This window comes from Vigna radiata, chromosome 1 (genome assembly GCF_000741045.1).
Source record: "Vigna radiata var. radiata cultivar VC1973A chromosome 1, Vradiata_ver6, whole genome shotgun sequence".
Lineage (NCBI taxonomy): Eukaryota > Viridiplantae > Streptophyta > Magnoliopsida > Fabales > Fabaceae > Vigna > Vigna radiata.
The window spans coordinates 355,097-382,071 of NC_028351.1; the positions used below are offsets into that span (position 1 = coordinate 355,097).

Consider the following 26,975-nt stretch of genomic DNA (forward strand, 5'->3'; position numbering starts at 1 on the left):
ACAATTAATTCAGCATTACAAATTGCGATCCAATGAGCTCCGTAAATATACAAAATAATCATATTACCTAATTTATTAACAATATTTTGACACATATTTTTAATAATATTTTGATATAGTATATTTGTTATTTTTTATTAATTTATTACTTCTTTGCTATTGGCCTATTTTAAATTTAATAAAAAAATAAATATAATTTTTTAAAATGTTGAAAATGAAAAACTATATTAACTTATTATTTCCTTTATTACAAAGAATAGACTCCATTAATTACAGACAATTGCGTTATAAATAATAGTATTAATTACTAGGCGTATTAATTGTACTAATTATTTTTTCTTTAATTGTGTGCCTCAAGAAAATTATTTACATACATTAAAACTATACAAAATAATCAAAAATATACAAAACAATTTCTTGTCATTTGCTGAAATTGAAAATATACAAACTAATGATATTTTACTTAATTTCATAACAGTTTTATTAAGAAAATATACAAAAACCAATAAAATTTTACTTTTTATCATAGTGTAGAAAGATACTTTTCAAAAACATGAATAATTAAACATGCATACTTATTTCAAAATATAATAGTTTCAAAATTCTTATCCAGTTACATTATTCTTAAATAGTGAAAATAAAGAAGGAAATATAGAACTCCCATTTACATTATCTCAAAGTTCAAACACAATAACTTTGAAAAAAAATCCCAAGTTTTTCTCACTTCACCTCTCAAATATATCATGTCTCAGTAACATTTGTAACATCATTTGCTTACGTATAACACATTTGCTTACGTATACATTCACAATACATAACACAAACATGTATAAAATAAGCTACCATTAAAATAATCATAATTAAAATATAAACACAATGATTATACCAACCATAAACAATCATCCCATACATAGTAGTACAAACAATATAATACCTAATATGCTAACATAAACAATTCAATCATAACGAATTGCTCGGTCCTCACTTCCTGATCCTCGATCCTCGATCTTCAATCTTTGATCATTGATGTCATCATTAACATCTCACACACAGATCATTGTTCAATCAACTCATTAACACCTATGCTAACTACTTATTATATCCATTATAATGGCACCATTATCAATATAGCATAATGTGGAGCATCTTCAATACCATAATCATCATTATAGATATACCACCATCACGATTATCCCAATCATGACATAAGCATCACCAAACCATAAACTTATGATGACAGGACTTAGTCACACTCTTGTACCCTACCTTACCCACTTGTAGCCTCACTATAGCCCACCTATAGCCTCCCCTACAGGCACATTCAAGCCATCCCTCTTATGGCTTTGGACATGTTCCCCTATTACACAAAGTGGAACATCTATCCCCCATCAAAGAAGATTCAACACTCAAATATCATTCTCCTTTCTATAAATATTTGCCAAAGAGAACACCACTCTCTTTTCAACAACCAATGCCAAAGAGAGTCACCCTTTTCAACAACCAATGCCAAAGGGAATATCAATCCATAGAGAGTCTCAAGATTTACTAGATACAACAAGTAGACTTATCCCCCACTCTTATGTTCATCAATCACACACTCAGGTACATCACATCACTCACTCATGCTCCAATCTCAACCATAAATCAAACCTAACCCTAAATATAACCACTAATATCATTCTCTGAACAATTCCACAGCTCCTCAAACTTAATCAATGTCCATTCTTCATCAAATTTACCATTTATAACAAAAATGTCCTAGGATAATAAATTATCTTAAGTGATAATTGATTATTCCTGCGAAGTTCACATTTACACAAATTAGACTGTGATAACCGATTATCAATTAAGATAATCAATTATCTCATTGGCCCTAACACATCAAACTTCAAGAATCATCACACGTGAAGGGATAATCAATTATCATCCCAAATAATCAGTTATTCTCGAAAGAAAACTCAAAATCAATGCGAAAATAACTGATTATAACTAGTGATAATGGATTTTTGCCAAATCGAAACACATTCTAGAAACTAACAATCTAAATCAAAATAATATGGAAGACAAAATTGATTATCTTACATGCACCATAGTTGAAGGATGGAAATATTCAGTATCTGTCTCCCCCAATGACCTCTAGTGCATCATTTAATGTGATATATACTTGCACATGGCACTAGAGGCCAAATACTCTCAAATCCGATTATAATTCTACTAATCCTTTAGACAATATGAGTAATTTTGTCATGAGCTTTGTTAGGGGATCATCCTCTGCTTCTATCATGTCGTCATCTTCATGTATCATTGGCTCATATATGGGCTCATTTTGAGGACAAATGAATTGAAATAAAATTTTTCAGAGTAATCAATCAATATTTATAAATTTAACATACAAATACTAAAAATATAAATATGGTGTGGCAATTTGTGACATGATCAATGTTTTAGGTCAGGCCATAAATGTTCCTATGGCCTGTTCCACGAATTAATTTTTGAACTCGATATAGGCACCTGAGCGTGTGGATCACGAGACTTTATCAATAGTCACACGTTCATGGTGGGGTAATAAGGGAGTACCATGAATAGTTTGCTTTCTCTAAAGTACTCTCTCAAGTACTGACCCAACAGCCACTACGCGTGAGGATCCTACCAACCAAAGCTCATATTGATCATTATAATCATAGGGTCTACAGCAGAGCATGATTTTCTTGTGCTCACCCCGAAGTGATGTGGGTGCTTTAATGGACAACTCCATAGTGCCTTAGGTCCCTTTTTCAATTAATTCTTAAATATTTTGATTAAGTGTGTGACTTAATTTTTATCTTGTCCCTCGTCTTTTTATATTATATTATATTATATTATATATATATATATATATATAATTTTTTATAGTTAATATAAAATGATATTGAGTAATAAAAGATATGTATTATTTTATATATATTATAAAAATATTACGTTTCTTAACGTGAAAAGACAAATATATAAGATTAGTGATAAAATAACGTTATTAAATTTGAAACATAAGAAAATATTACAAGTATGAGGAGGGAGTTGAATAATGTTTTAAATTTTTTTCAAATAGTTATTAAGTTACTTAGCATCGGCGTCATGCATATTAGGTTAAACAATTAATTGAAGAAAGCTTTTCAATGGAAAACATTGTTTGAAAATAATTATAATAATTGACACTTTTTACACTAGTTTACTTAATCGGAGTTACACCCAATTCTTTCTTAATAATAGATTCCACCAAAAACGAGTTTAAAAATTCTTGGTTTATAAAACTAACAAACTGGTTAGACGAGTTTAACTATAAGTGTTTGAATTCATTTCTGAATCTAATAAAACATGTGTATATGATTTCTTTATAAGAAAAAAGATATCTCTCACAGATCATTGGTACAATTTGTACGATTAGATTTGCATTCACTTATATACGTATGATTGTTAATTGATTTTATTTTTAGTCGATATAAAAATTTTAAAACTTTTTTTCTATGATATATATATAATGTGAGATTAAATATTAATGAATAGTTCGATAATCAAACAAAAGTTCCAACAAATAACAAATTTCGCTAGAATAAACTCTTTGTAACTTTTTATATCGTGTTAAGTTGACGTGAAATTTCTAACATATTTTCTAAACATAACTTTAACGTATAATGGACATATGGACATAAATGAATATTTGGATAATAAACAACAAATTTTTCTATGTTTAATCATCATTTAAAGACGTTGTTTAATATCTTCGGATTTTATTTTTTTTTTTTGGTTTAGTTATCTTTTAAAGCGTTTAACATCATGAGACAAATCATCTTTTATTTCAAATAGTTAAATCTTAAAAAATATAAACGATTTTCTAAAATGTCTTTCTTTAGGAAAAAGGATTTTTAAAAATAAATTCTAATTTCATTAATAACATCTTAAAGATAATGTAATTAAATATAGTAAATATTATATCTACTATAATTACATCCAAATTTTACCCTAGTATTGTGGTATTTGATAAAATTAAAACTCATTTTCTAACATTTGTAATAAAATCCAACTATTAATAATTATGGTATCTAGTTTGATACCTATCGTGTTAAAGAGTTGACATAAAATTTCTAACACAGTTTCAAAATATATTTTTAACGTATCATTGACAATAATGGATGTTTTGATAATAAAAAAACAATTTTTTCTGTGCTAACTATAAATCATTATTTTAATATCATATTAAAATATAAATTTATAAAGGTAATTCAATTTTACAAAAAGCAATTAGTGTGATTAAGCTACTCAACTACTTATCAAAAGCAATTAAAATAAATCATAAAATGGACAAGAGATGGAAAAGAGAGACCATGATAAATGTAAAAGTATATTATTTATTTATTCATAAGAAAAATCATATTACCTAGAATGAATAGAAGGATTATTGTTGAATCTTCTCCATAAAAGATCATAGAAGTAAAGTGTTGTTACTTTGTTGCACTGCAGATGGTGGATTCCATCCATAGCACTGTCGAGGATCTTTATTTGTCCGACATGGTCCAGTGGGAAGTATGTCCCAAGCACAAATATCACTATTGCAGTAACCATCTCGTTTTTGGACATATATGTCAAAATAATGATCTTCTTCCAACCAAGTAAAATGACAAAAGTACAATGTCGTAGGAAAAATAAGCTCAGGATAGAACTTAAAACCATATGTTTCACCAACATTCAGTTGATGCAGCCCAAGATCATTGTGCTTGTCTTTGCAATGAACAGCCAAATATCTCTCGCTTAAGCGATTCGTTATTTGCACTGTTACTGCGTCCATACGAAGAGCAATACCACTCTCAAGACACTTCAATTGCACTCCAACAAATATTGCTAGAAACAAACAACCTACTGCTGTAATTTTCGACATCTTTCTTTTACTGTAAATTTTGCTACTTTCTTGCATACCAGGTATGGTAAACATACATATATATACTGCACATGTGTATGTCAATTTGTGTATTTAAGAATAATTTATTACTCTTTTAATATTTTTACGACTTCTTGTTTAAATTAAATCTCTTAATCTTAATTAAGGTAACATCTTCAATAATAATAATATTATAAGAAATATACTAATTCATATTTGAAACACTTATAATCATATTACCTAATTTACTAACAATATTTTGACACATATTTTTTAATAATGTTTTGATATAGTATATTTGTTATTTTTTATTAATTTATTACTTATTCGGTACTGACATATTTTAAATTTAAATATAAATTAAATATACTGTTTTAAAATGTTGAAAAACAAAATCTGTATTAACGTATTATTTTCTTTATTACAAATAATAGAATCTACATTAATTACAGGCAATGCCTTTTAAATATGAATTACTAGGCGTATTAATTGTATTAATTGCTTTTTTCTTTAATTGTGTACGGTTTCTTAAGAAAATATTTACATACATTAAAATTATACAAAATAATCGAAAATATACAAAATAATTTCAAATCCAATGATTGATGAAATTGAAAATATACAAAATAATCATATTACTTAATTTCATAACATTTTTATTAAGATATNCTCTAGCATTAAAATAAAAAATATTGCTTTATAAAACAAGCATATTATACTTACAAAAAGGTTAGACATGGAGTTAAAAATAATTGTAATCGTATTTTATTAAGACTAGATACAAATTTTTAGATAATTCCTTTAGGATTTTTTCTTTTTGCTTTACAATTGTTGCATAATTTTATCAAATTATAATTAATTGTATTTTTTNAATTTAAAAATAACTTTTATTGTATTTCTAAATGCTACAATTTGAAATATATATGTGGATTTGTTATATTTTATCCCCAAATTTGAATGATANTTTTCATTTTCTAACATTTTTCAATAAATCAAACCATTAATAGATTTTGTATCGATGACAATAAACTTTGAAACTCCATAAATTTATAAAGAACTAGAAATAGAAAGAGAAAGTTTTATTTTNTTTTTTCCATGTAAAGCATTCACGATTTCCATGTTTTGTAATCTTACATGGTGCTTTCTCAAATATCTCCCATGAACAGAGATTATGGATACAATATACATCCCTGTATTCTACATAAATGTCAAAATGATGATCACCATGCAACCATGTGAAGTGACAAAAGTACAAGGTTGTAGGAATAAAGAACTCAGGGTAAAATCGAAAACGATATGTTTCATTAACCTTTAGGTCAACAATACCCAGATCGTTATGTTTGTCTTTGCAGTGAAGATTCAAATCCTTCATACTTAATTTGTTTCTTATTTCAACTGAAACTTTTGTAGGAAAAAATGGAACTGCAGTGACGATACCTGTCAATTGCAGAACAAGAAACAACAAACAAAATATTATCATCATTTTGGAGATTGAATCCATAAATTGCTTCTTTCATAGGGTAACTTCAAATAAGATTAATTTCTTCTCCTTCATGTGAAATAGATATATAAATACCCATATGAATGACTAACCATCGTTTATTAATAATTTGTCTTTTAACTCAATTTTGTAAAATTAGGTTTATATCTATTTAACTAAAAAATAATATTTAAGTTTCAAATTTCTCATAAATTTTCGTATTTTTAATTAATTCTTATTAAATCTTTTTGGCTTCTTGTTATTCAAAATTTTTTGTCTTTTTCAATTAGGTCTTCATTGTTTTGATTAAGTGTGTGACTAGATTATTATCTGTCTTGCTTTTATATATATAACCTTTTAAATTGTATCAAATTTTTGAGAAAAATATTTTTAATTTTTTTTTAAGTAGTTATTAAGTTACTTAGCAGTGGCGGTATGCATAGTAGGTGAATCAATTAATTGAAAAAAGCTTTTAAATAAAAAACATTGTTTGAAAATAATTATAATAATTGACATTTTTAACATTAGCTTACTCAACTTCAATTCTCTCTTAATAATAGGTTTTACCAAAAACAAGTTTAAAAACTCTTGGTTTACACCACTAACAAATTGCTTAAACAAGTTTAACTATAAATGTTTGAATTCATTTCTGAATCTAATAAAACATATGTTTATGATTTCTTTATAAGAAAAAAATAACTCTCATAGATCATTCATACAATTTGTACGATTAGATTTGCATTCATTTATATACGTATGATTATAAATTAATTTTATTTTTAATCGATATAAGAATTTTAAAACTTTTTCTCTTCGAGACATATACATATCAAATGTGAGATTAAACATTAATGGATAGTTCAATAACCAAACAAAAGATCCAACAAACAACAAATTTTGAATAATTCATAATTTTAATACTATCGTGTTAAGAAGTTGACATGAGATTTCTAACATATTTCCAAAACATATTTTTAACATTAATAGATGTTTCGATAATAAATAACAATTTTTTTTATGCTTAATCATCTGTTAAAGGCATTGTTTAATATCATCGGATAATTATTTTTTTTCGTTTAGTTATCTTTTAAAGATAGCGTTTAACATCATGAGACGATTCAACTTTTATTTCGATTTGTTAAGTCTTTAAAAATGTAAAAGATTTTATAAATTGTCTTTCTCTAGGAAAAATTATTTTGAAAAATAAACTCTAATTTGATTAACAACATTTTAAAGATAATCTAATTAAATATGGTAAATTTTGTGTCTATACTGTAAAGTAGTATTATGGTATTTGATAAATTTAAAACTCATTTTTAAACACTTTTAATAAAATCTAGAAACTATTAATAATTATGATAACTAGCTTTGATATCTATCCTGTTAAGAAATCGATGTGAGATTTTGAAGACACTTACCAAATATATGATTGACATTAATAGATCTTTCCATAATAAAGTGTAAAAGTATTTATTCATAAGGATCATTGTTGAATCTTCTCCTTAAAAGGTCATAGAAGTAAAGTGTTGTTACTTTGTTGCACTGCAGAGGGTGGATTCCATTCATAGCACTCTGGAGGATCTTTATTTGTGCGACATGGTCCAGTTAAAAATAGGTTTTTAGGTCTAATTTAACCTTACAAAATCACTGAGGTTAGCACTTCACTTATATATTATACATTTATCTTATCTCTAGTTGATATGAACTTCTAACAATTAATGTGATTAAGCTACTCGACGACTTATCAAAAGCAATTAAAATAAATAATAAAATGGAAAAGAGAGCATGATAAATGTAAAAATATATAATTTATCTATTCATAAGAAAAAATCATAGTACGTAGTAGAATGGAGAGAAGGATTATTGCATAAAAAGTTCATATAAGTAAAGTGTTGTTACTTTGTTGCACTGCAGAGGGTGGATTCCATCCATAGCACTGTCGAGGATCTTTATTTGTGCGACATGGTCCAGTTGGAAGTATGTCCCAAGTACAAATATCACTATTGCAGTAACCATCTCGTTTTTGGACATATATGTCAAAATAATGATCTTCTTCCAACCAAGTAAAATGACAAAAGTACAATGTAGTTGGAAAAATAACCTCAAGATAGAACTTAAAAGTATATGTTTCACCAACGTTGACTTGATGCAGCCCTAAATCACTGTTCTTGTCTTTGCAATGAACAGCCAAATATCTTTCGCTTAAGCGGTTCGTTATTTGAACTGTTACTTCGACCGGACGAATAGGAATACCACTCTCACCACACTTCAATTGCACTCCAACAAATATTGCTAAAAACAAACAACCTACTATTGTAATTTTCGACATCTTTCTTTTATTGTAAATTTTGCTACTTTCTTGCATACAAACTGTGGTAAAAGTACATATATATACTGCAAATGAGTATGTTAATTTGTGTATTTAAGAATAATTTATTACTCTTAATATTTTTACTACTTCTTGTTTAAATTAAATCTCTTAATTAAGGTAACATCTTCAATAATATTAATATTATAACAAATATACTAATTGATTTTAAATCATCATATCACTTATAATCATATTACCTAATTTACTAACAATATTTTGACTCGTATTTTCTAATAATATTTTGATCTAGTATATTTGTTATTTTTTATTAATCTATTACTTATTCAGTACTGACGTATTTTAACTTTAAATAAAAATTATATATACTGTTTTAAAATGTTGAAAAAGAAAATTTGTATTAACGTATTATTTCCTTTATTACAAATAATAGACTCTACATTAATTACAGGCAATGCCTTTTAAATAATCGTATTAATTACTAGGCGTATTAATTGTATTAATTGCTTTTTGCTTTAATTGTGCACGTTTTCTTAAGAAAATTATTTACATACCTTAAAACTATACAAAATAATCCAAAATATACAACATAATTTGCAATCCTATGATTGCTGAAATCGAAAATACACAAAAATAATCATATTACTTAATTTCATAACATTTTTATTAAGATAATCTCTAGCATTAAAATGAAAAATATTGCGTAATAAAACAAACATATTATACTTAAAAGGTTAGACATTGCGTTAAAACTAATTGTAATCGTATTTTAAATAANTAAAACTAGATACAAATTTTTAGATAATACCTTTAGGATTTTTATTTTTTTGCGTTACAATTAATTGTTGCATAATTTTATCAAATTACAAGTAATTTTATTTTTTGAATTTAAAAATAACTTTTATTGTATTTCTAAATGCTACAATTTGAAATATATATATGTGGAATTTTGATATTTTATCTCCAAATTTGAATGATAATTTTCATTTTCTAACATTTTTCAATAAATCTAACCATTAATAGATCTTGCATAGATGACAATAAACCTTGAAACTTAATATATAATATAAATATTATTTAATCTCCATAAATTTATAAAGAACTAGAAAGATAAAGTATAATTTTATTTATTTTTGCATAAGCTTTACCATGGAAAGCAGTCACTTTTTCCATGTGTTGTAATCTTACATGGTGCTTTCTCAAATATCTCCCACGAACAGATATTATGATTATGGATACAATATTCATCCCTGTCTTCCACATAAATGTCAAAATGATGATCACCATTCAACCATGTGAAGTGACAAAAGTACAACGTTATAGGAAAAATGTTAGGATAAAATCGAAAACGAAATGTTTCATTAACCTTTAGGTTAACAATACCCAGATCGTGATCTTTGTCTTTGCAGTGAAGATGCAAATCCTTCTTCATAGATAATTTGTTTGTTATTTCAACTGAAACTTTACCAAACAATGGAATTGCAGTGCCGATACCTGTCAATTGCAGAACAACAAACAACAAACAAAATATTATCATCATTTTGGAGATTGAATCCATAAATTGCCTCTTTCATAGGGTAACTTCAAATAACATTAATTTCTTCTCCTTCATGTCAAATAGACATATAAATACCCATCATTTATTAATAATTTCTCTTTTAACTCAATTTTATAAAAATTTTCTCTTAAATTTTTGTATTTTTAATTAATTTCTTATCAAATCTTTTGGGTTAAATATGTTTTTCGTCCCCCAACTATTGGCCGTTTTTATGTTTAGTCCCTCTTTCAAACTATAGTACAATTTAGTCCTTCAACTTTAGAAAACTATGGTTTTAGTCTTTTTTACCAAATTTTTTAAACTTTATTTGCTGTTTTAAGCACGTTACATTATAGCATTTGGATTGTTTACACTGTTTGACACATTTTTGCTTCAATGTTAACTGAGAAACGCGTTTGAAACAGCAAATCAAGTTAAAAAAGTTTGGTAAAAAGGACTAAAACCAGAGTTTTCTAAAGTTGAAGGATTAAATTGTACTATAGTTTGAAAAAGGGACTAAATACAAAAACGGCCAATAGTTGGGAGACGAAAAACATATTTAACCCAAATCTTTTTGACTTCTTGTTATTAAATTTTTTTTATCTTTTTATATTAGGTCTTAATTGTTTTGATAAGTGTGTGACTTGATTGTTATCTGTCCTCTTGTGTTGTTTTTATATATATAACTTCTTAAATTGTATCAAATTTTATTTCAGTTGACAAAAATATTTTTATATATTATGTATTTTAGGTTTTGAAATTAAAGATATTTAAATAATTTTAATTTTTTTATTTTAAATTAAAATTTTAAATTATTAAAATATCTCTGAGTTTAAAGTAAGTTTTTGAATAAGATATTTTTGTTAAATAAAATTTGATACATTTAAAGAGGTTTTATAAGTTAACAATATATATATATATATATATATATATATATATAATTTAAAAATTTTAATGTTTTATATTTAATATAAAATGATATTTTATAATAAAAGACATTTGTCATTTTATATAAATTATAAAATCTCACGTTTCTTCTTAACATGAAAATACAAATATATAAGATGACGAGATAATTTCATAAATAATGATTAAATTACTTATAATAGTAGTAAGATGGTATGTATAATAGGTTAGGCACTTAGTTGAAGAATGCAATTAAATGGAAAAGGTTATTTGAAAATAATTATAAAATATACATATTTTATACTGTTCACTCAATTTAAATTACAACTTAAATTACACCTAATTCATCCTTAACATGTTAAGATATTCTAATAAATATTCATGTTTTCTAATTTTTGAATAAAATTAATAATCTACACACAAAACGATAACACAACACACCAGAAAAAAATACTTAAATATTCATGGATTTAAAATGTCAGACAAAGTACTTAATGCATCAGACGACTTAAGCGTCATGCTTGGTATAATCATTTAGTGCTAGTCTTATAAAAAGTATTTTAGTTACGCAGAATCTAGCAAAACTTGAGTTCAACACCATATCCTCATATTTTCACTGTATAACAGGTGAAAAGGTCCCCTTTCTATACAACCTAGTCTGCCAAACAAACTGAAACATCCCGACCATTATGTCAAATAACTCGACCAGCATCACCAACAGCTCAACCACGATTAAAAACCTCAGACTGATCTATAAAACTCACATACCGAACTCTAGAACCTTGAAACCGAGGTCCCCTAAACAGCTCGACCAACCCAGCCAGACTACACAAACTTCAAATAGCATAATAGCAATTTTATATACAAAGTACATGCTTCAAACATTATAATAACTACTACAACAACATGGCACAACCCAAAAACAAATGAAAATGAGATAGTCTTTATTATGGTTGAAATTAACTACTACTTAAGGTTCACACATGTCACATTGTCTTCCACCCAACAAATGGAAATAACAATAAAACCACAATTTCTAACACTTTTTTTCTCTTATACATATACATATATTAAATGTGAGATTAAACATTAATAGATAGTTTAATAAGATCTAACAAATAATAAATTTCACTTCAATTAACATTAACTCCTAATTTTGATATCACTTAGTTGATATGGGACTTTTAATCCATTTTCAAGACATATATATCCAATGCAGAATTGATATTAATAATAAAACAGTAAACCAACTAATAATAATATTTTTTATGATTGTAACCATGATTTTAATAATATATCAAACAATGAATTTTTAAGTCTAACTCAATTTTATAAGATTGATTGGTGAAAAATGTTTAAATTGCTACGGATAAATCACTATTAATGACATTTGAAATTATTATAACAGGAAAAAATTTAGAGACATATTTTTAACAATATTTTGATATAGTATATGTTTTATTTTTTTTATTAATTCATTATTATTTTTTGTCATTGAGGTATTTTAGATTCAATAAAAAAAAAAAGATAAATATACTGTTTTCAAATGTTGAAAGAAAAGTCTGTTTTAATGTATTAATTCCCTTCTAAGGTTAGACGTTACATTAATTTCCTTTTTAAATAATCGTATAATTACCAGGCGTTGCATTTAGGATTTTTTTTTTTTCGTTTAATTGTAACGTACGCTTTCTTAAGAAAATTTGTTACATAGATTAATCACTGCCGTTAAATAATTACAATTAATTTACAATTTGCCATCCAAACGTAAGTATACAAAATAATCATATTACTTAATTTACTAACAATTTTATTAAAATAAAAAATAATGTATAATTGATATTTTAAACAAGCATATTATAATTACAAAAATGTTAGACATCGCGTTAAAACTAATTGTAATCGTATTTTAAATAATTGAAACTAGTTATGCCTTTGGGATTTTTATTTTGTTTTGTTACGATTACTTTTATCAACTTTTTAATAATAAATTAGGTATTGCTATTTTATTAGTTCGTTTATTTAAAACGGATTAATCAAAGTACATCAAAGAAAAACTATAATTTGTAATATATATTTGTATTTGTGATAGTTTATCCCAAAATTTGGATGATAATTGCTAGAAAAAAAAAAGTATGATAATTAAACTAGTTCAAAATTCATTTTCTAACATTTTTCAATAAATATAACCATTTATAGATTTTGAATCGATCATAATAAACTTTGAAACTTGATATATAATATAAATATTATTCAATCTCCATACATTTATAAAGAACTACAGAGAGAAAGTATGATTTTATTTAAGTTTTGCAGAAGCTTTATCCCATGAAAAACATTGACGAGATCCAGATTTAATCTTAGATGGTCCTTTCTCAAAAATCTGCCAAGAACAGACATTGTGGTTACACCATAAATCCCTATATTCTACATAAATGTCAAAATGATGATCACCATATAACCATGTGAAGTGACAAAAGTACAAGGTTTGAGGAAAAAAGTAATTAGGATAAAATCGAAAAGTATATGTTTCATTAACATATAATTCAATAACACCCAGATTGTTATGCTTGTCTTTGCAGTTAACAATCAAATGCTTCATATTTAATTTGTTGGTTATTTCAACTGTAACTTTTGTAGGAATAATTGGAGTTGCAGTGATTTTACCTTTCAATTGCAGAAGAAGAACTAACAGCAAACAAAGTATTTTGGAGATTGAATCCATAAATTAGCCTCTTTGATTGATAGGGTAATTTCAAATGAGATTTATTTCTTCTCTTTGAAGAAGTAGACATATAAATATCCATATAGCCATCATTTATTAATAATTTATTTTCTAACTCAACTTTAAAAAAAATGAGCTGTAAGATAAGATTTATATTCATTAAATTAAAAAATAATAATTAAGTTTTAAATTTTACATAAATTTTAATATTTTCAATTGAGTTTTTATTAAATATTTTGGTTTATTGAGCATTAACAAATTTTATCATTTTCAGTTGAGTCTTTTGGAGTTTAATTGTTTTAATTAAGTGTGTGACTTGTTATCTTGTCCTTACATATATGTTACCATTAATATAAAATAATATCAAGTAATAAAGTTATTTATCATTTTATATTAATAACATATTAAATCTTACGTGTCTTTAACACTAAGACAAATATATATGATGATGAAATAAAATAACAAAAAAAAAATAAACTACACGAATTCAATTAACAGATGTAGATTTTGAGTGCCAACAACATAAATAAAATTGTTCAAATTTAAGAGAGAATTAAAACTTAATTAATCTTTAAAAATGCAAACAGATTCTTAAAAAAAACAAAAGATATTTTGAAAAATAAACTTTAGTTAGATTAAAAGTATTTTAGAGATAATCTAATTAAATATGATATATTTTATATTTACTATAATTACGTCCAAAATTTACCCTAGAAAATAGTATTATGGTATTTAATAAATTTAAAACTCGTTTTCTAACCTTTCTAATTAAATCCAACCATGAATAATTTTGGTATCTACGTATGGGTAACATAAATTTAAAACTCCATAATGTAAAATCACCACATATTTATAAATGATTAAAAAGAGAAAGTATTATAAACTAAAAAACTTCAACTTTCGATGTTTTTTTGCTTTTAACGTCCAAAAATCTACCAATATCATATCGAGAAATGTTAATTAACGTAAAAAAAAATATATATATATATATATATATATATATATATATATATATATATTAATTAATGTAGGTGATGAATAGATTTTGTGAAGATGAAAATGCATTTTGATATTTGAAAATAACAAAATGTGATTTGAAAGATATAAATATAAAAAAAATCTTATTATAAGAATAATATCTATATGATTAGACTAAAATTTTATTAATATTTTATATCTCCATTACAACAGCTCTCAATAAACCTAATCGAAACATAAGTGAAAGTAAAAAGATAAAACATTACATAAAGTAACATAAGTAAAAATGAAAAAATAAAACTCTACATTAATCCTTTGTCTTCTGAAACATCTCTAATACTATCTTAAAGAATAAATTGTAAATCTAACTTAATACAAAATTAAATTTTATATAAAATCTACGTTTGTACACTATAAATTAATTTATACGTGCCAAAAGAATTCCAACCTCATTTATTACTATTAATAATATATTACTATTTAATAATTTGTTGCATACGTCAATCACAGCGGTTAAATAATTACAATTAATTAAGCGTTACATTTTGCAATCCAATGAGCTCTGAAAACGTAAATATACAAAATAATCATATTACTTAATTTACTAACAATTTTATTAAAATCATAAATAATGTATACTAATTGATTTTTAAACAAGCATATTAATTATAAATGTTAGACATATAGTTAAAACTAATTGCAATTGTATTTTAAATAATTAAAAATAGCTACAAATTTTTAGATGATGCCATTGGGATTTTTATTTGTTTTGCGTTACAAAAAAAAAAAATCATTTTCGATAAATCTAACCGTTGTTAGATTTTGGTATCGATGTGATGGTTAAGTACAATAAAAGTAAAACTCCATATATAATATAAATATTATTTAATCTCCATAAATTTATAAAAAATTATGAAGAGAAAGTATTATTTTTCCATATAAAGCATTCACGAGATTCAGATTTAATCTTGCATGGGCCATTCTCACATATCTCCCAAGGACATCTATTGTGGAAACAATATCCATCCCTTTTTTGTACATAAATGTTAAAATAATACACAGCTTCTATCCATTCGAAGCGACAAAAGTACAAGGTTACAGGAAAAAAGTAATTAGGATAAAATCGAAAACGATATGTTTTATTAACATTGAGTGTAACAAAACCCTTATCGTTATACTTGTCTTTGCAGTGAAAAGTCAAGAACTCGTTGTTTAACTTGTTGGTTATTTCAACTGTAACTTTTGTAGGAAGAATTGGAACTGCACTAACTCTACCTTTGAATTGCAGAAGAAGAACTAACAACGAACAAAGTATTATCATGATTTTGGATATTGAATCCATGAATTTCCTCTTTGATAAGCTAACTTCAAATAAGATTCATTTCTTCAAGTGAGGTACACATATAAATACCCTAACTAACCATTATTTATCAATAATTGCACATCTAACTCAACTTTATAAAAATGATATTCAACAATAAAAGTTATTTGTCATTTTGTATTAATCACAAAATCTGACGTTTTTTAACACCTCCAAGTCATTCTTATTTAATTTTTGTACTATATTTAATGAAAATAGATGTAAACAAACTTAAAAAGAACTTTATCACCTATGTCTACTCATCTGGCCAAATTAATAACATGCTCATCTATCATCCTAGATTTAGGAAGAAAAACTTATATCTTCCTGGGATTTTGAAGAACTCCAACCAATCATGTTTATAGAAATTGTCACATGAGTGAGATAACACATTTGAAATGTGGACTTTAGGATCCTCCACTTCAATGTTATGTTAAATTTCAGGTACAGAGTCAACAACACCAAAAGTCAATTTTTAGTTAAAGCTACAATATTTTGTCAGCAATAAAAATAGCTTAAAATTTTGAAAAGGGAAGGAGATATGGAAACTAAAATTTCCACGTTTTGAATTTAAAAAATGAGAACTTGTCAAAATAGCTTAAACGTGAATCATGGATGCACGACCAGACCAAACATGCACCAAATAATGTCACCATATCACTTTCCCAATACAATGGAAACTATAATTAAAATTATGCATAATTGAAACTAATGTTACTCTATTTCATTCATATAACACTAAAACTATATTTCCATTAGTGGAAAAAAAAAAGGTAAAATATTTTTTTTTGTCCCAGTTTTGGTTACGAATATTCGAAATGATCCCCATTTTATTTTTCTGTTCAATATAGTCCTAAAAAACGTAATTATGTTCAATTTAGTCCTTTTTCTGTTCAATGTAGTCCTAAAAAACTCCGTGAACCACAAACAAGGACTAAATTGAATACAAATTACGTTCTTTGAGACTACATTGAACATAAAAAAGACTAAATTAAACATAATTACGTTCTTTAGGACTATATTGAACAGAAAAATAAAATGGGGACTGGTTTGAATATTCGTAATCAAAACTGGGACAAAAAAAGGTATTTAACCAAAAAAAAATAAGCGATACAAACAAGACGTTCAATGTAACAAAAAATTACTTTTCTCAAGTAAAATTTTTAAAGTTAATGCATTAGACCAAGCCACTTCATCTACAAAACCACATATCTAGAATTTTGCTTTTCAGTGCATTAATATTCTCTATACAAATACATAACAAATTTTACAGAACATTTCTCTCGATTTTATATACCTGATATGTAGACAAAGAACTCAAACTACAAAAAAAAAAAAAGTTTAGAGAAAGGAATACATGCTTGAGATTTGGTTTATTAGGAGTCAAACTTAGTTTGTGAAAGCTTTTCTTAATTTTTCTATTAAATAGAACCCATTTTCCCTTTCTGTTTTCAAAAGTTCGCATAGAGAAAAATGAAAACAATAAGAAACAACAAAAACATTTTTTATGGTTTCCTGTTTTCATTTTATGTATCCAATGCTTCTTTCTTAAGCAAGTCTTTAAATCAGAAAACAAAATAAAAATAAGATCTTTTACGATTAAAAATGAAAAGAAAATAAATGAAAACCAAAAAAAAATTTTATCAAACCAAAGCAACCCCTAAAGCATTTTGCATTTTTTTACCCGAAAAGAAGAGCATTGCATGGGATGGATCTTACTCCATTATCTTGGGAGGGAGCAACATGGCAAGGATGTTAGAGATAACTTTTAGTGATAGCCTCTTCCAGCTCTTGAAAGTCCCATGCATCGTCGGCTGAATATTGCCCTGAAGATAAGAAGAGGACCATATAAACATTTTTACACAATTATTCTTGAAGTCACCTAAACGGGAAGACCACACTTACCAATTGAATCTCTTCGGAGAGCAGTTAAATGGGCACAGCTGCAAAATTACAGCAATAGGTCAACAATAGCAACTCAACTTTGGTGTTGAAGGATATTACAGTATTTTCTCGTCTACGTTACCATACTCATTTTTGCACCAACTGAATACTTCAGACTAAAATTTAAACATCGACTTCATTCGAAATACTTAATACTAGACCTGGTGAATCCAAATTAACAATGTTGGATAGAGACTCTGCTGATAGCATCAAAGGAATAATGGACTATTATAGAGACAAGAAGAAAACTAAATCACCAGATAAATGAGGTAAGAAAATTATAACAAGAGATTGACAATATTTCTACAAGCCATGTTGCTCTCGTAATGACTGAGTCATGTTGTTCTTGTTATGAGAAAGAAATGTAAAGAAAAGGAATAATAAATGAATACCTGTCAAGAGCCTTCCCAAAATCTGCACAAAGTGACCGAATATATGTCCCTTTGGAACATGTTACTCTAAAAATCAAATTTTGTCTGCAAAAATAATAACACGGATATAGTAGGCTAAAGATAAAACAAATCAGCTAAAACTCTAAGAGCAGATAATTTCCAAAGATACAATTTTATAAGGAGAATACTCTCTCTTGGAAAAAAATTTTATTATGATCAAAAGAACTGTTTGGTTATAGATTCAAAGGCCACATAAGCATTTAACTTACTAACCATTGTGATTTTTATTTGGAGCCCAAAGAGTAGCAATCTTCCTTAACCAAGTATTCAAAACATTTTTCTACTCTTTAGGACTTAAGTATAACCTGCCACTTTGAGGAGTTTCTAGCATTTAGAACCTTTTCCTTTGGCTGGTAGACAAATTCTTGGTGGTAAACGAAATTATTGAGAGCATAAAAGGTTGAAGATTTAAACTTTGATTGGATTCCAAGAATGATAATGGCAACATTTGTTCAGGTTTCTTGATTAAATTCTTAATGGCAAAGAATTTTCTGGGTGATTGCTGAAATGCATTTATTTTGTCATCCACCAGTAATCATTTCAACTGTTATAAATGGATCTGCTAAATCTTGATTAAGAAAGGGCAGGGAGTTTAGAATGGAAGCTACCTGTCACTTAAGCTGCGCTCTGTGTCAAACTGGAAAATTGAAATTCGTCTAGGTGAAAGTTCAATGCTTTCTCCTCTCCTTGCTTTCTCATACATCTTTTCACCTCCAACCTATGAAGAGGTAGTGACAATATGTAAGGAACTGAGCAAGTTTCCTCAATAATTAACATAAAATACCACAACAGCAACAAGAAGGGACGTCTTTCTTTTCCAATTGGTGAAGACAGTTATATGAATTAAACAATGATATCATGTTTTCTCACAAACCTTTAGAAAAGATAAATTTCCCAGCGCTAAACTGCTCCGAATGAACCAAGACGCAGATAATATTGATGCATTACAAACTGAACTGAGTTTAAAACTATTACAAATAACAGATGAAGTTGCAATTTTTTACACCAAATTATTTAAATTAAGTAGTCTTAATTAACAATTACACATCAGAGACAAATTTAACACCTCAAATATTCTAATGACGTATAAAGCAAAGAATACTTCAACACCGTGGGCAAAGCACAATTTAGAAGAAATTATTAAAGTCAAACTATTCAAGAATGGCAAAAGTTCTTACTTTAATAGCTGAGAACATAGGAGGAACTTGCCAGATCTCCCCACAAAAGGACAAAGCATTCTTCTTTATATCCTCATCTTTGATATGCTCCCATGGCTCACGTTGAATGACCTACGAATTAAGTTGGATTATCAGTGAAGATATTGCAAATGGTTTAAAGTTAAACAAAATGTACTGTCATATTAAATACAAATTTTAAATCTCCATCATCGGGACTAAGAGTCACATCAAATGACATGCGTTCAACATTCCACGCTTGAACATTGTTCAAGTTTCAAGCAGCAAATACAATATTCAGACATGCTTCGTTCAAAGTGAGATTTTAAACATAAATATAGAAATACATCGATCAAATAGTTATTATTTTGCATAACAAACTGCTTAATGGTTGCCAAATTTGAATCCATGCTGACAGGTATCTCAATTTTCACAATGCACATACGGGCTTTCAGCACAAGTTGATGGCAGGCTAGTGGTTGTGTTCTTTGTAAAAGATTCGAGGTTTCCATGCTAAGCAGCACTTTAAAAATAGAAGTCATTATTTATTTATCCCTCTCCTGATGGATCAACCTACTAAATTGAGACGTTCTTTGGGGTTAGATGATTTGCTGAGGTTTCAAGATCGACTGATTCTTATTGCAGCCAAAGCAATATAGACAAAATGTTCTAAACTTCAATTCACAAAAAGGTTATTCACTTTTTTGCTGAAAAGGTTATTATACATGAATTTATGTTGTTCCATTGATGGCAAAAGTACATTTTTTTTCTGGTTCATAATGATGAGAAAACTAAATTAAACTCACTGGTGAGTCAGCATCCCATGTTGAAGTAGCCTCCCCCAAGCGGAAAACCCCACTATAACCCTTAATCATTCCTTGATATCTGAAACAGAGAAGTTCAAGTGTCCAGAACAGTTACTCGGATAAAACATTTCAACCAAAATAAAAACTATAAGATAGTGAAACAGGCAACACTACTAAGTACTTAAACAGGAAACTTTAAAATTTTCAATCACCTGTCTACCAGTTTCGTTGCTTTGCCAACACACACAATCAATAAACCAGTAGCCATTGGGTCAAGGGTCCCAGCATGACCGACCTGTAAATCAGATAAATTAGTCATCACAGAGAAGCAAACTAAAATAAAGACATGCGGCGGAAAGAACCTTTTTCACTTTGACAAGGCGACGCAGCTTTCCACAAACCGTGAATGAAGTCCAACCTGCCAAAGAGTTACAATGTTCTATTCTTTAATAAATTTCAAAGTTACAATGTTTTTTATAAAATGAAAATTTGAGAAAAAACAAAACTGCAGCTCTATATATATATATATATAACCAAATAAACAGAAACTTAAATAAAACTAACCCTGCAAGATCCATAAAAATGACACCACAAAAATAATGAAGCTTAGACTACATGATTCATTAGCACTACTGCACTATGTTTTCATTCGTGAACATCAACCATACTCCCCCCGCCCTGGATAATTACTGTATGATCTGATTGAACCACGTATCCATAGTCCTCACCAATCTCTAAATGACATGTGTCCACAGTTATTACATGTTACATTTCGACAGATTACATTGGTAGTGACTATTGTAGTTTTAGATATATAACAATTTCTTCTTCACTAAGTCCAAAACCATGTAATAGTTTCTCCTCTGCCCAGAATAAAACTTGCATGCATTTTACAACAAGCATTTCATAGCGCACAATTAACTCCAGGTTCATAGAGAAGCAAAGAAATGAATGAATATAATGTGTAATGTTAAGTTGACCTTTCGGTTTGTTAACCAAAACCACAGTGCCATGCGGACTATCCCACACGGGAGGAAGACCAGTCCTCCTTGACGAAAGAAAAGGCTCTCCAACCTGAACGTCCTTGTTACTACCAGGAACCTTCTTCAAACCCTTGAAGAACTCCTCAACCTTCTTCTCCTTCAGTTCTCTACTTCCACTCTCACCCTCGCCCTTCTCTTTTCCCTCAAAAAACACCAACTTTTCATCCATCCCAACATCTTTCTTCCTACCCTTGCCCCGTCCATCTGCATTAACATCAACATTTGCACTATTGATATTTGACTGTCCCGGTTGGAGAAAGGCCTTGTCAAGCGACTGATCAGGAAAGTACTTCTTCTCCAACTGATAAACCATCTTGTAATGCTTGTCCTTCTCCCAGGGATACGTAAACGCGTCGTGGAAGTACAACTCTTCCTCCCTCTTGTGCAGCGTGGGGAATTCCACCACCTCAGGCTTCAACTCCACGAACCCTTCGTCACGGCGCCCAGCTGCCTCTTGGTCGGAATCCGAGCCGTATATCCTTTTCCTGCGCTTGTTATAGTACTTCCTCTGGGCCTTGTCTAGTTGGGGGCGAGTCTCGGAAGCGGGGTCTTCAGGTTCGGGTGAGTCAATTGGTCGAACAGTTGGTGGGCGAGGGTAAGATGGACGGTTGATAATGAGTTCATATTGGAGAGGATATGGAGTGGTAGAGAGGAGTCTTGGGCGTGAAAAAGCAAAGGAAGAAGAAGAAGATAGTGCTGGGAAGAGCCTTTGACAATGGCAAAAGAAGAATCCGAACCTCGTTGAGGACATTGGTACTGAACGGAAGCAGAGAAGAAAGGATAGAGAAAGAGAAGTGGATTAAAGTAAATAATTGTAATTGCATTTATATTATATATTTATATATATTAAAATAATTAATATTTTATTCACTCTTATTTCAAACAGATCTTAATTTTTTTATTTGAAATTGGAACAAGTTAATTAAAAACTTTAAATTTATAAAATTGATTTAAAAATTTTAAGTGTTTTTAAAATGGTGTAATTCTGTTAAATGTTATTAATAAAATGGTTTAAATATTCTTTTTGATGTTATAAATTAATTACTTCCAATTAATAAGTTTTGAATTTTAATTTACATTCATTCTTATTAAAATTAAACTGAGTGTATATAGTTAATTAAATAAATTGCATTACATCCTTAACTATTATTCATAAGATATAATTGTTTCTAATTTCTTTTAATAACATTAATCGTATCTACTACGTCTTTGTTATTCAAATTTTCTCTATCGAATTAACACTTACTTTGAATTAATTATTTAAAAAATCTTAATAATCATATATATATATATATATATATATATATATATATATTTTGCAATCCTCAAATTTTAATTAACTGTTTATTTAGATTCGAATTGAATCAAAATAAGACACGCATAAGATATTAGACAGAATCGAATAAATATGGTTGTTTTAACATAATATAAAGTTTCTAATACTTTGGTGAAATTAAATATTAGTTATAAGTTTTTGGTTTCAATAATTAATTTTTGTCTTATATATTCTACCTTCAATATTATGTTATGTGTATATTTTTAAATTATTTTCATCCAAGTTTAAAATTATTAAGTAAAAATAATATATAAGAAGTTATATTTTTGTTATTTTAATTAGTGTATTGGTTACATAGATAGTTTAACATAGAACTATTAAAAAAAAAATCTATGTAAGTATAACATTGAATTAATAAAATAAATATTATAAACAAATTAATAGCTAAAGTAAACCGTATACGAAAAGGAAAATTATTAAAGAAAATAGATCAAATAAAAAAATAAGCAAATAACTTATGTTATTTTTATTTTACAATGAAATTTAATAAATATTGGAAGGATAAAAAGGAAATAAATAAAAGAACTAAAAATTGGCATTTTAAAAATGCTAAACATGTAATTCCCATCCTTAACATTGTAAAATTTATAAGAGAATACATAAGTAAACATTATGATATTTATGTAAGTAATTCCCATCCTTAACATTATAACCATCTCCAGCAATATGGGTCCTGTAAAAATAAACCATCTCCTCTTGAAGTCAAACTTTTTGCAATTGTAACAAAGGTAGTTAAAATCAAGATTATGATTAGGATTGTGAGCGGTTAAAAAAATCATAAGTTTTACTTTAAATTTCGTGAAGAGAACAGATGCATGTTAAGTAAACTAGTGCCAATTATGAATTTCTTACTATTACATTTGATTGGATTTGGGTGCGAATCTTAGAATTTCTTTAAGTTTACTTGGAGATGAAAGCATGCACTTGCACACAATGTAACTCGAGTCTTAACTGCATTTTATTTTAATTGAAGGCCATTAAACCAACAAGAAGATGAATAATACAGAAAAAATACACTTAATTTTTAATTGCATTAAAATAAAACCCAATTAAGGCACTTGGAATTTACAAACATATTAACCTCTTCTTCTCCTTCTAAAATTCAAAGCAAAATCTACTGTTGGTGAATTTTGAGTTTAACTACCAAGAAACATAATCTTAAAAAATCTTTAGCCCACCCCACCCGCAGTAGTGGCATTTGTTGCGTGGCCACCCCTACCCGCACGTATCCGTCGTGGTAACTGTCTAAGTAAAGATTGCAGCACATTAATTAAGATTTGGTTAGCAAAGATTGTAACACGTTAATTAAGATTTGGTTAAATTTCATTCTTTTTCCGCTTCTTGAATTAATTCTATAAACTCGGCCTCCTTTCACCAAAGTATTTTCCCTCGCCGTTGAAAAAAAAAATTATATTATAAAAAAAAATTATCATATATATTTTGTATTATAATTTTCTTTTATATATATATATAACGGGAGCGGAAGAGATCTTTCAAATCCTCTAAAATTATTTTTTAATATCAATATCAAGTTATATAAATCTTTAAAACCTCTTTTATAAAGAAATGGTGGAATTATCATGTTTGAGACACCCTTCTTATTTTCATTAATTGAAAATTTCCCTTATGTATGAAGTGAAAACCAATTTTTGTGATATTGTTAGCTTTAATTTTATGTTAGAAACTTTTACGTTGCATTTTATCTTGAATGGTAATTTTTTCATGAATTCATTTTATAACTGTATAGTTTAAGGACTTTTAGAGGTTTTAAGGGTGCATAAATACCCTTACTCTTATAAGGAAATGGTAAAAGTTTCAACATAAAATTGGTTTTCATCCCATACATAATGAAAATTTTCAAGTACTAGATAACAATGGAAATAAGAAGGATGCCTCAAACCTGATAATTCCACCATTTTCTTATAAGAGAGGTTTTAAGATTTGTATAACTCGAGATTGAAATTGTAAAATAATTTTAGAGTGCTTGAAAGATCTCTCTCACCCTCATTCTATATATAAGAAAATTGTAATACAAAATACATGATAAATAAAATAATCCTAAACACAATATATTCATAATAATATATTCATGATATGTTAGGATGAACCACAATATATTCATGATATGTAAGGATGAATCCCAAACTTAACTTTGGTCATTCATATTGACAACACTATTGAGCACCACCATGTAAAATATTAAAATTATTTTTATAAAAGTTAAGAGAAAATGTTTTCAAAGAAAATTTTTTTAAAAAAAAAGACATAAGTATCTTTTACTCATTTAATCAGATAAAAAAAATAAAAAAGATAAAATAAACAAAAGTAAAAAAGGAATAAAATAATAGAACATGATCAAAACATTTATGTCATAAAATTCCTCTCATTTATTTTATTTTATTTATATAATTTCTATAATTTTGGAAAACCATCTTGAATTTCTATTGTTTCCACTTAAAACAAACATCATAGTTAGGATAATGTTTACACGGTCCTTTCTTGAATATCGTCCATGCACATTGACTACAATCATCTCTATCTTCATAATAAATGTCAAAATAATGACTTCCTCCAACCCATTTAAAACTACAAAAGTACAAAGTAATCTTTCTCAAGAAATTAGGTTTAAAACTAAATTTATAAACTTCCTCATAATTCAATGTGTATATCCCAAGATCATGATGCTTGTCTTTGCAATGAATTGTCAAGTTCTTTGAAACAAAATTATATATTAGAATATCTACTTTGTCAGGAGGAAAAGTATAACCTTGTACACTTCCTTTCAATGGAAAAGGAGAAAGTATTGTTAAAACCAAAGAAATTAGCAACCCAATTTTGGAGATTGAGAGCATCTTTTCTCAATAATTTCTTGCAATTTTGGAAAAAATATTTCATTCTTATATATTATGCAGGAATATTATTCAATCACAAATTGTATTGAATTTATGACGTTGATTAGAATAGGCATTTATGATAAGTTGTGCAACTATTTAATGCATCAATCAAATTTAATAAAGAATACTTGAATATTTTTTGTTTTTTCATTAAAACATATTGTTTTGGAGTCATTCCTTTTAACACTTTTTTTTTTTCAATTTTGTTTTCAGGACGTCATAAAATTCATACTCTCATTAATGCTTTATAAAATAAATATTTATAAATATAAATAAACATTAATTTAATGTGTATAAATATTTATAAATAATAAGATTAAATATTTAAGTCTAATATAAATTCTAGCCATTTGAAATTCTAACTTTACATATATTTCAAAAAAAAAACTTTCCATTTAAATCAATTTAAATCTTTGCTTGTGTTTTACTCTGTATTCGTGAACATCTCGATTACCTGATCTAATATGTACTCGGCCTAAGACTATTCGAACAATAACTATTTATTAATTATTTAAAAATAATAAATTTTCTAATTTGTCAGTTAAAAAAATTAATTAATCGATAAAATTTCAACGTTAAATGTATTATAAATACCTAAAACATATTTAATCATCATCTATTTACATTTTTCAAAATTTATTGGTCAAAAAGATGTCTTTAAAACATAAAATTGAATTTTAATTTTATATCTTACAATCTTATTCATGATATATTTTATACAATAAATGCATTTTGGAATGATAGATGATATTAAATTTCGTATAAACATATATTTATGATAATTTGTGTAATATTTTAACGAAAAATCTCATTTAATAGTACAATATTATTAAATAAATCTTTACATAGTTAATAATTCATAATTATTTAGAGAGTGATACATAACTATACTATCACCTTTATTTAGAATAATTATACTAGTATATAACAAATTTTAAATCAACTTACTTTGAAGAAATAAAAGTTGACCGCATAATTATAACTACTTCCAAAATATAAACGTTAAACATAGTTTTCATGATCCTATATCTATATAACTATATATTTATCTATCTATATCAACATCTTTCTTCTAAAGTAAATTCACACTCATTCTCTCATCTA

General features: G+C 27.0%; 2 protein-coding genes across 4 annotated transcripts; both read right to left on the reverse strand.

Moving 5' to 3' along the window:
• Nucleotides 1–4,456: 4,456 nt before the first annotated feature.
• On the reverse strand, nt 4,457–4,909 carry LOC106780691 (S-protein homolog 5-like). Its single transcript, XM_014669031.1, has one exon. The coding sequence runs from the start codon at nt 4,907–4,909 to the stop codon at nt 4,457–4,459; it is 453 nt and encodes a 150-aa protein (XP_014524517.1).
• Nucleotides 4,910–17,366: 12,457 nt separating this feature from the next.
• On the reverse strand, nt 17,367–22,430 carry LOC106763563. Of its 3 annotated transcripts, none has more exons than XR_001375864.2 (10): nt 21,579–22,430; nt 20,961–21,016; nt 20,811–20,893; nt 20,599–20,677; nt 19,796–19,906; nt 19,226–19,335; nt 18,558–18,641; nt 18,127–18,164; nt 17,906–18,047; nt 17,367–17,543 (listed from the first exon to the last, which is right to left on the reverse strand). XR_001375864.2 is itself a non-coding variant. In XM_014647742.2 (10 exons), the coding sequence occupies exons 1-9, from the start codon at nt 22,390–22,392 to the stop codon at nt 17,977–17,979; spliced, it is 1,446 nt and encodes a 481-aa protein (XP_014503228.1). In that variant the 5' UTR covers nt 22,393–22,430; the 3' UTR covers nt 17,367–17,543; nt 17,941–17,976. The 3 variants fall into 3 exon arrangements, 2 of the variants coding, with proteins under 2 accessions (XP_014503228.1, XP_014503223.1); XM_014647742.2 differs by having other exon boundaries at nt 17,941–18,047; XM_014647737.2 differs by having other exon boundaries at nt 17,367–18,047.
• Between the last annotated feature and the right edge of the window lie 4,545 nt (nt 22,431–26,975).

Bases quoted from the DNA above. Each gene is read 5' to 3' on its own strand.
- LOC106763563 (XM_014647742.2), bottom strand. From the start codon at position 22,392: ATGTCCTCAACGAGGTTCGGATTCTTCTTTTGCCATTGTCAAAGGCTC. The intron at 20,678-20,810 runs GTGATTGAAAAT...TCTCTGTTTCAG, and splicing joins GCAACGAAACTGGTAGACAG to ATATCAAGGAATGATTAAGG. The intron at 19,336-19,795 runs GTAAGAACTTTT...ACCTCTTCATAG, and splicing joins CTATGTTCTCAGCTATTAAA to GTTGGAGGTGAAAAGATGTA.
- LOC106780691 (XM_014669031.1), bottom strand. From the start codon at position 4,909: ATGTCGAAAATTACAGCAGTAGGTTGTTTGTTTCTAGCAATATTTGTT.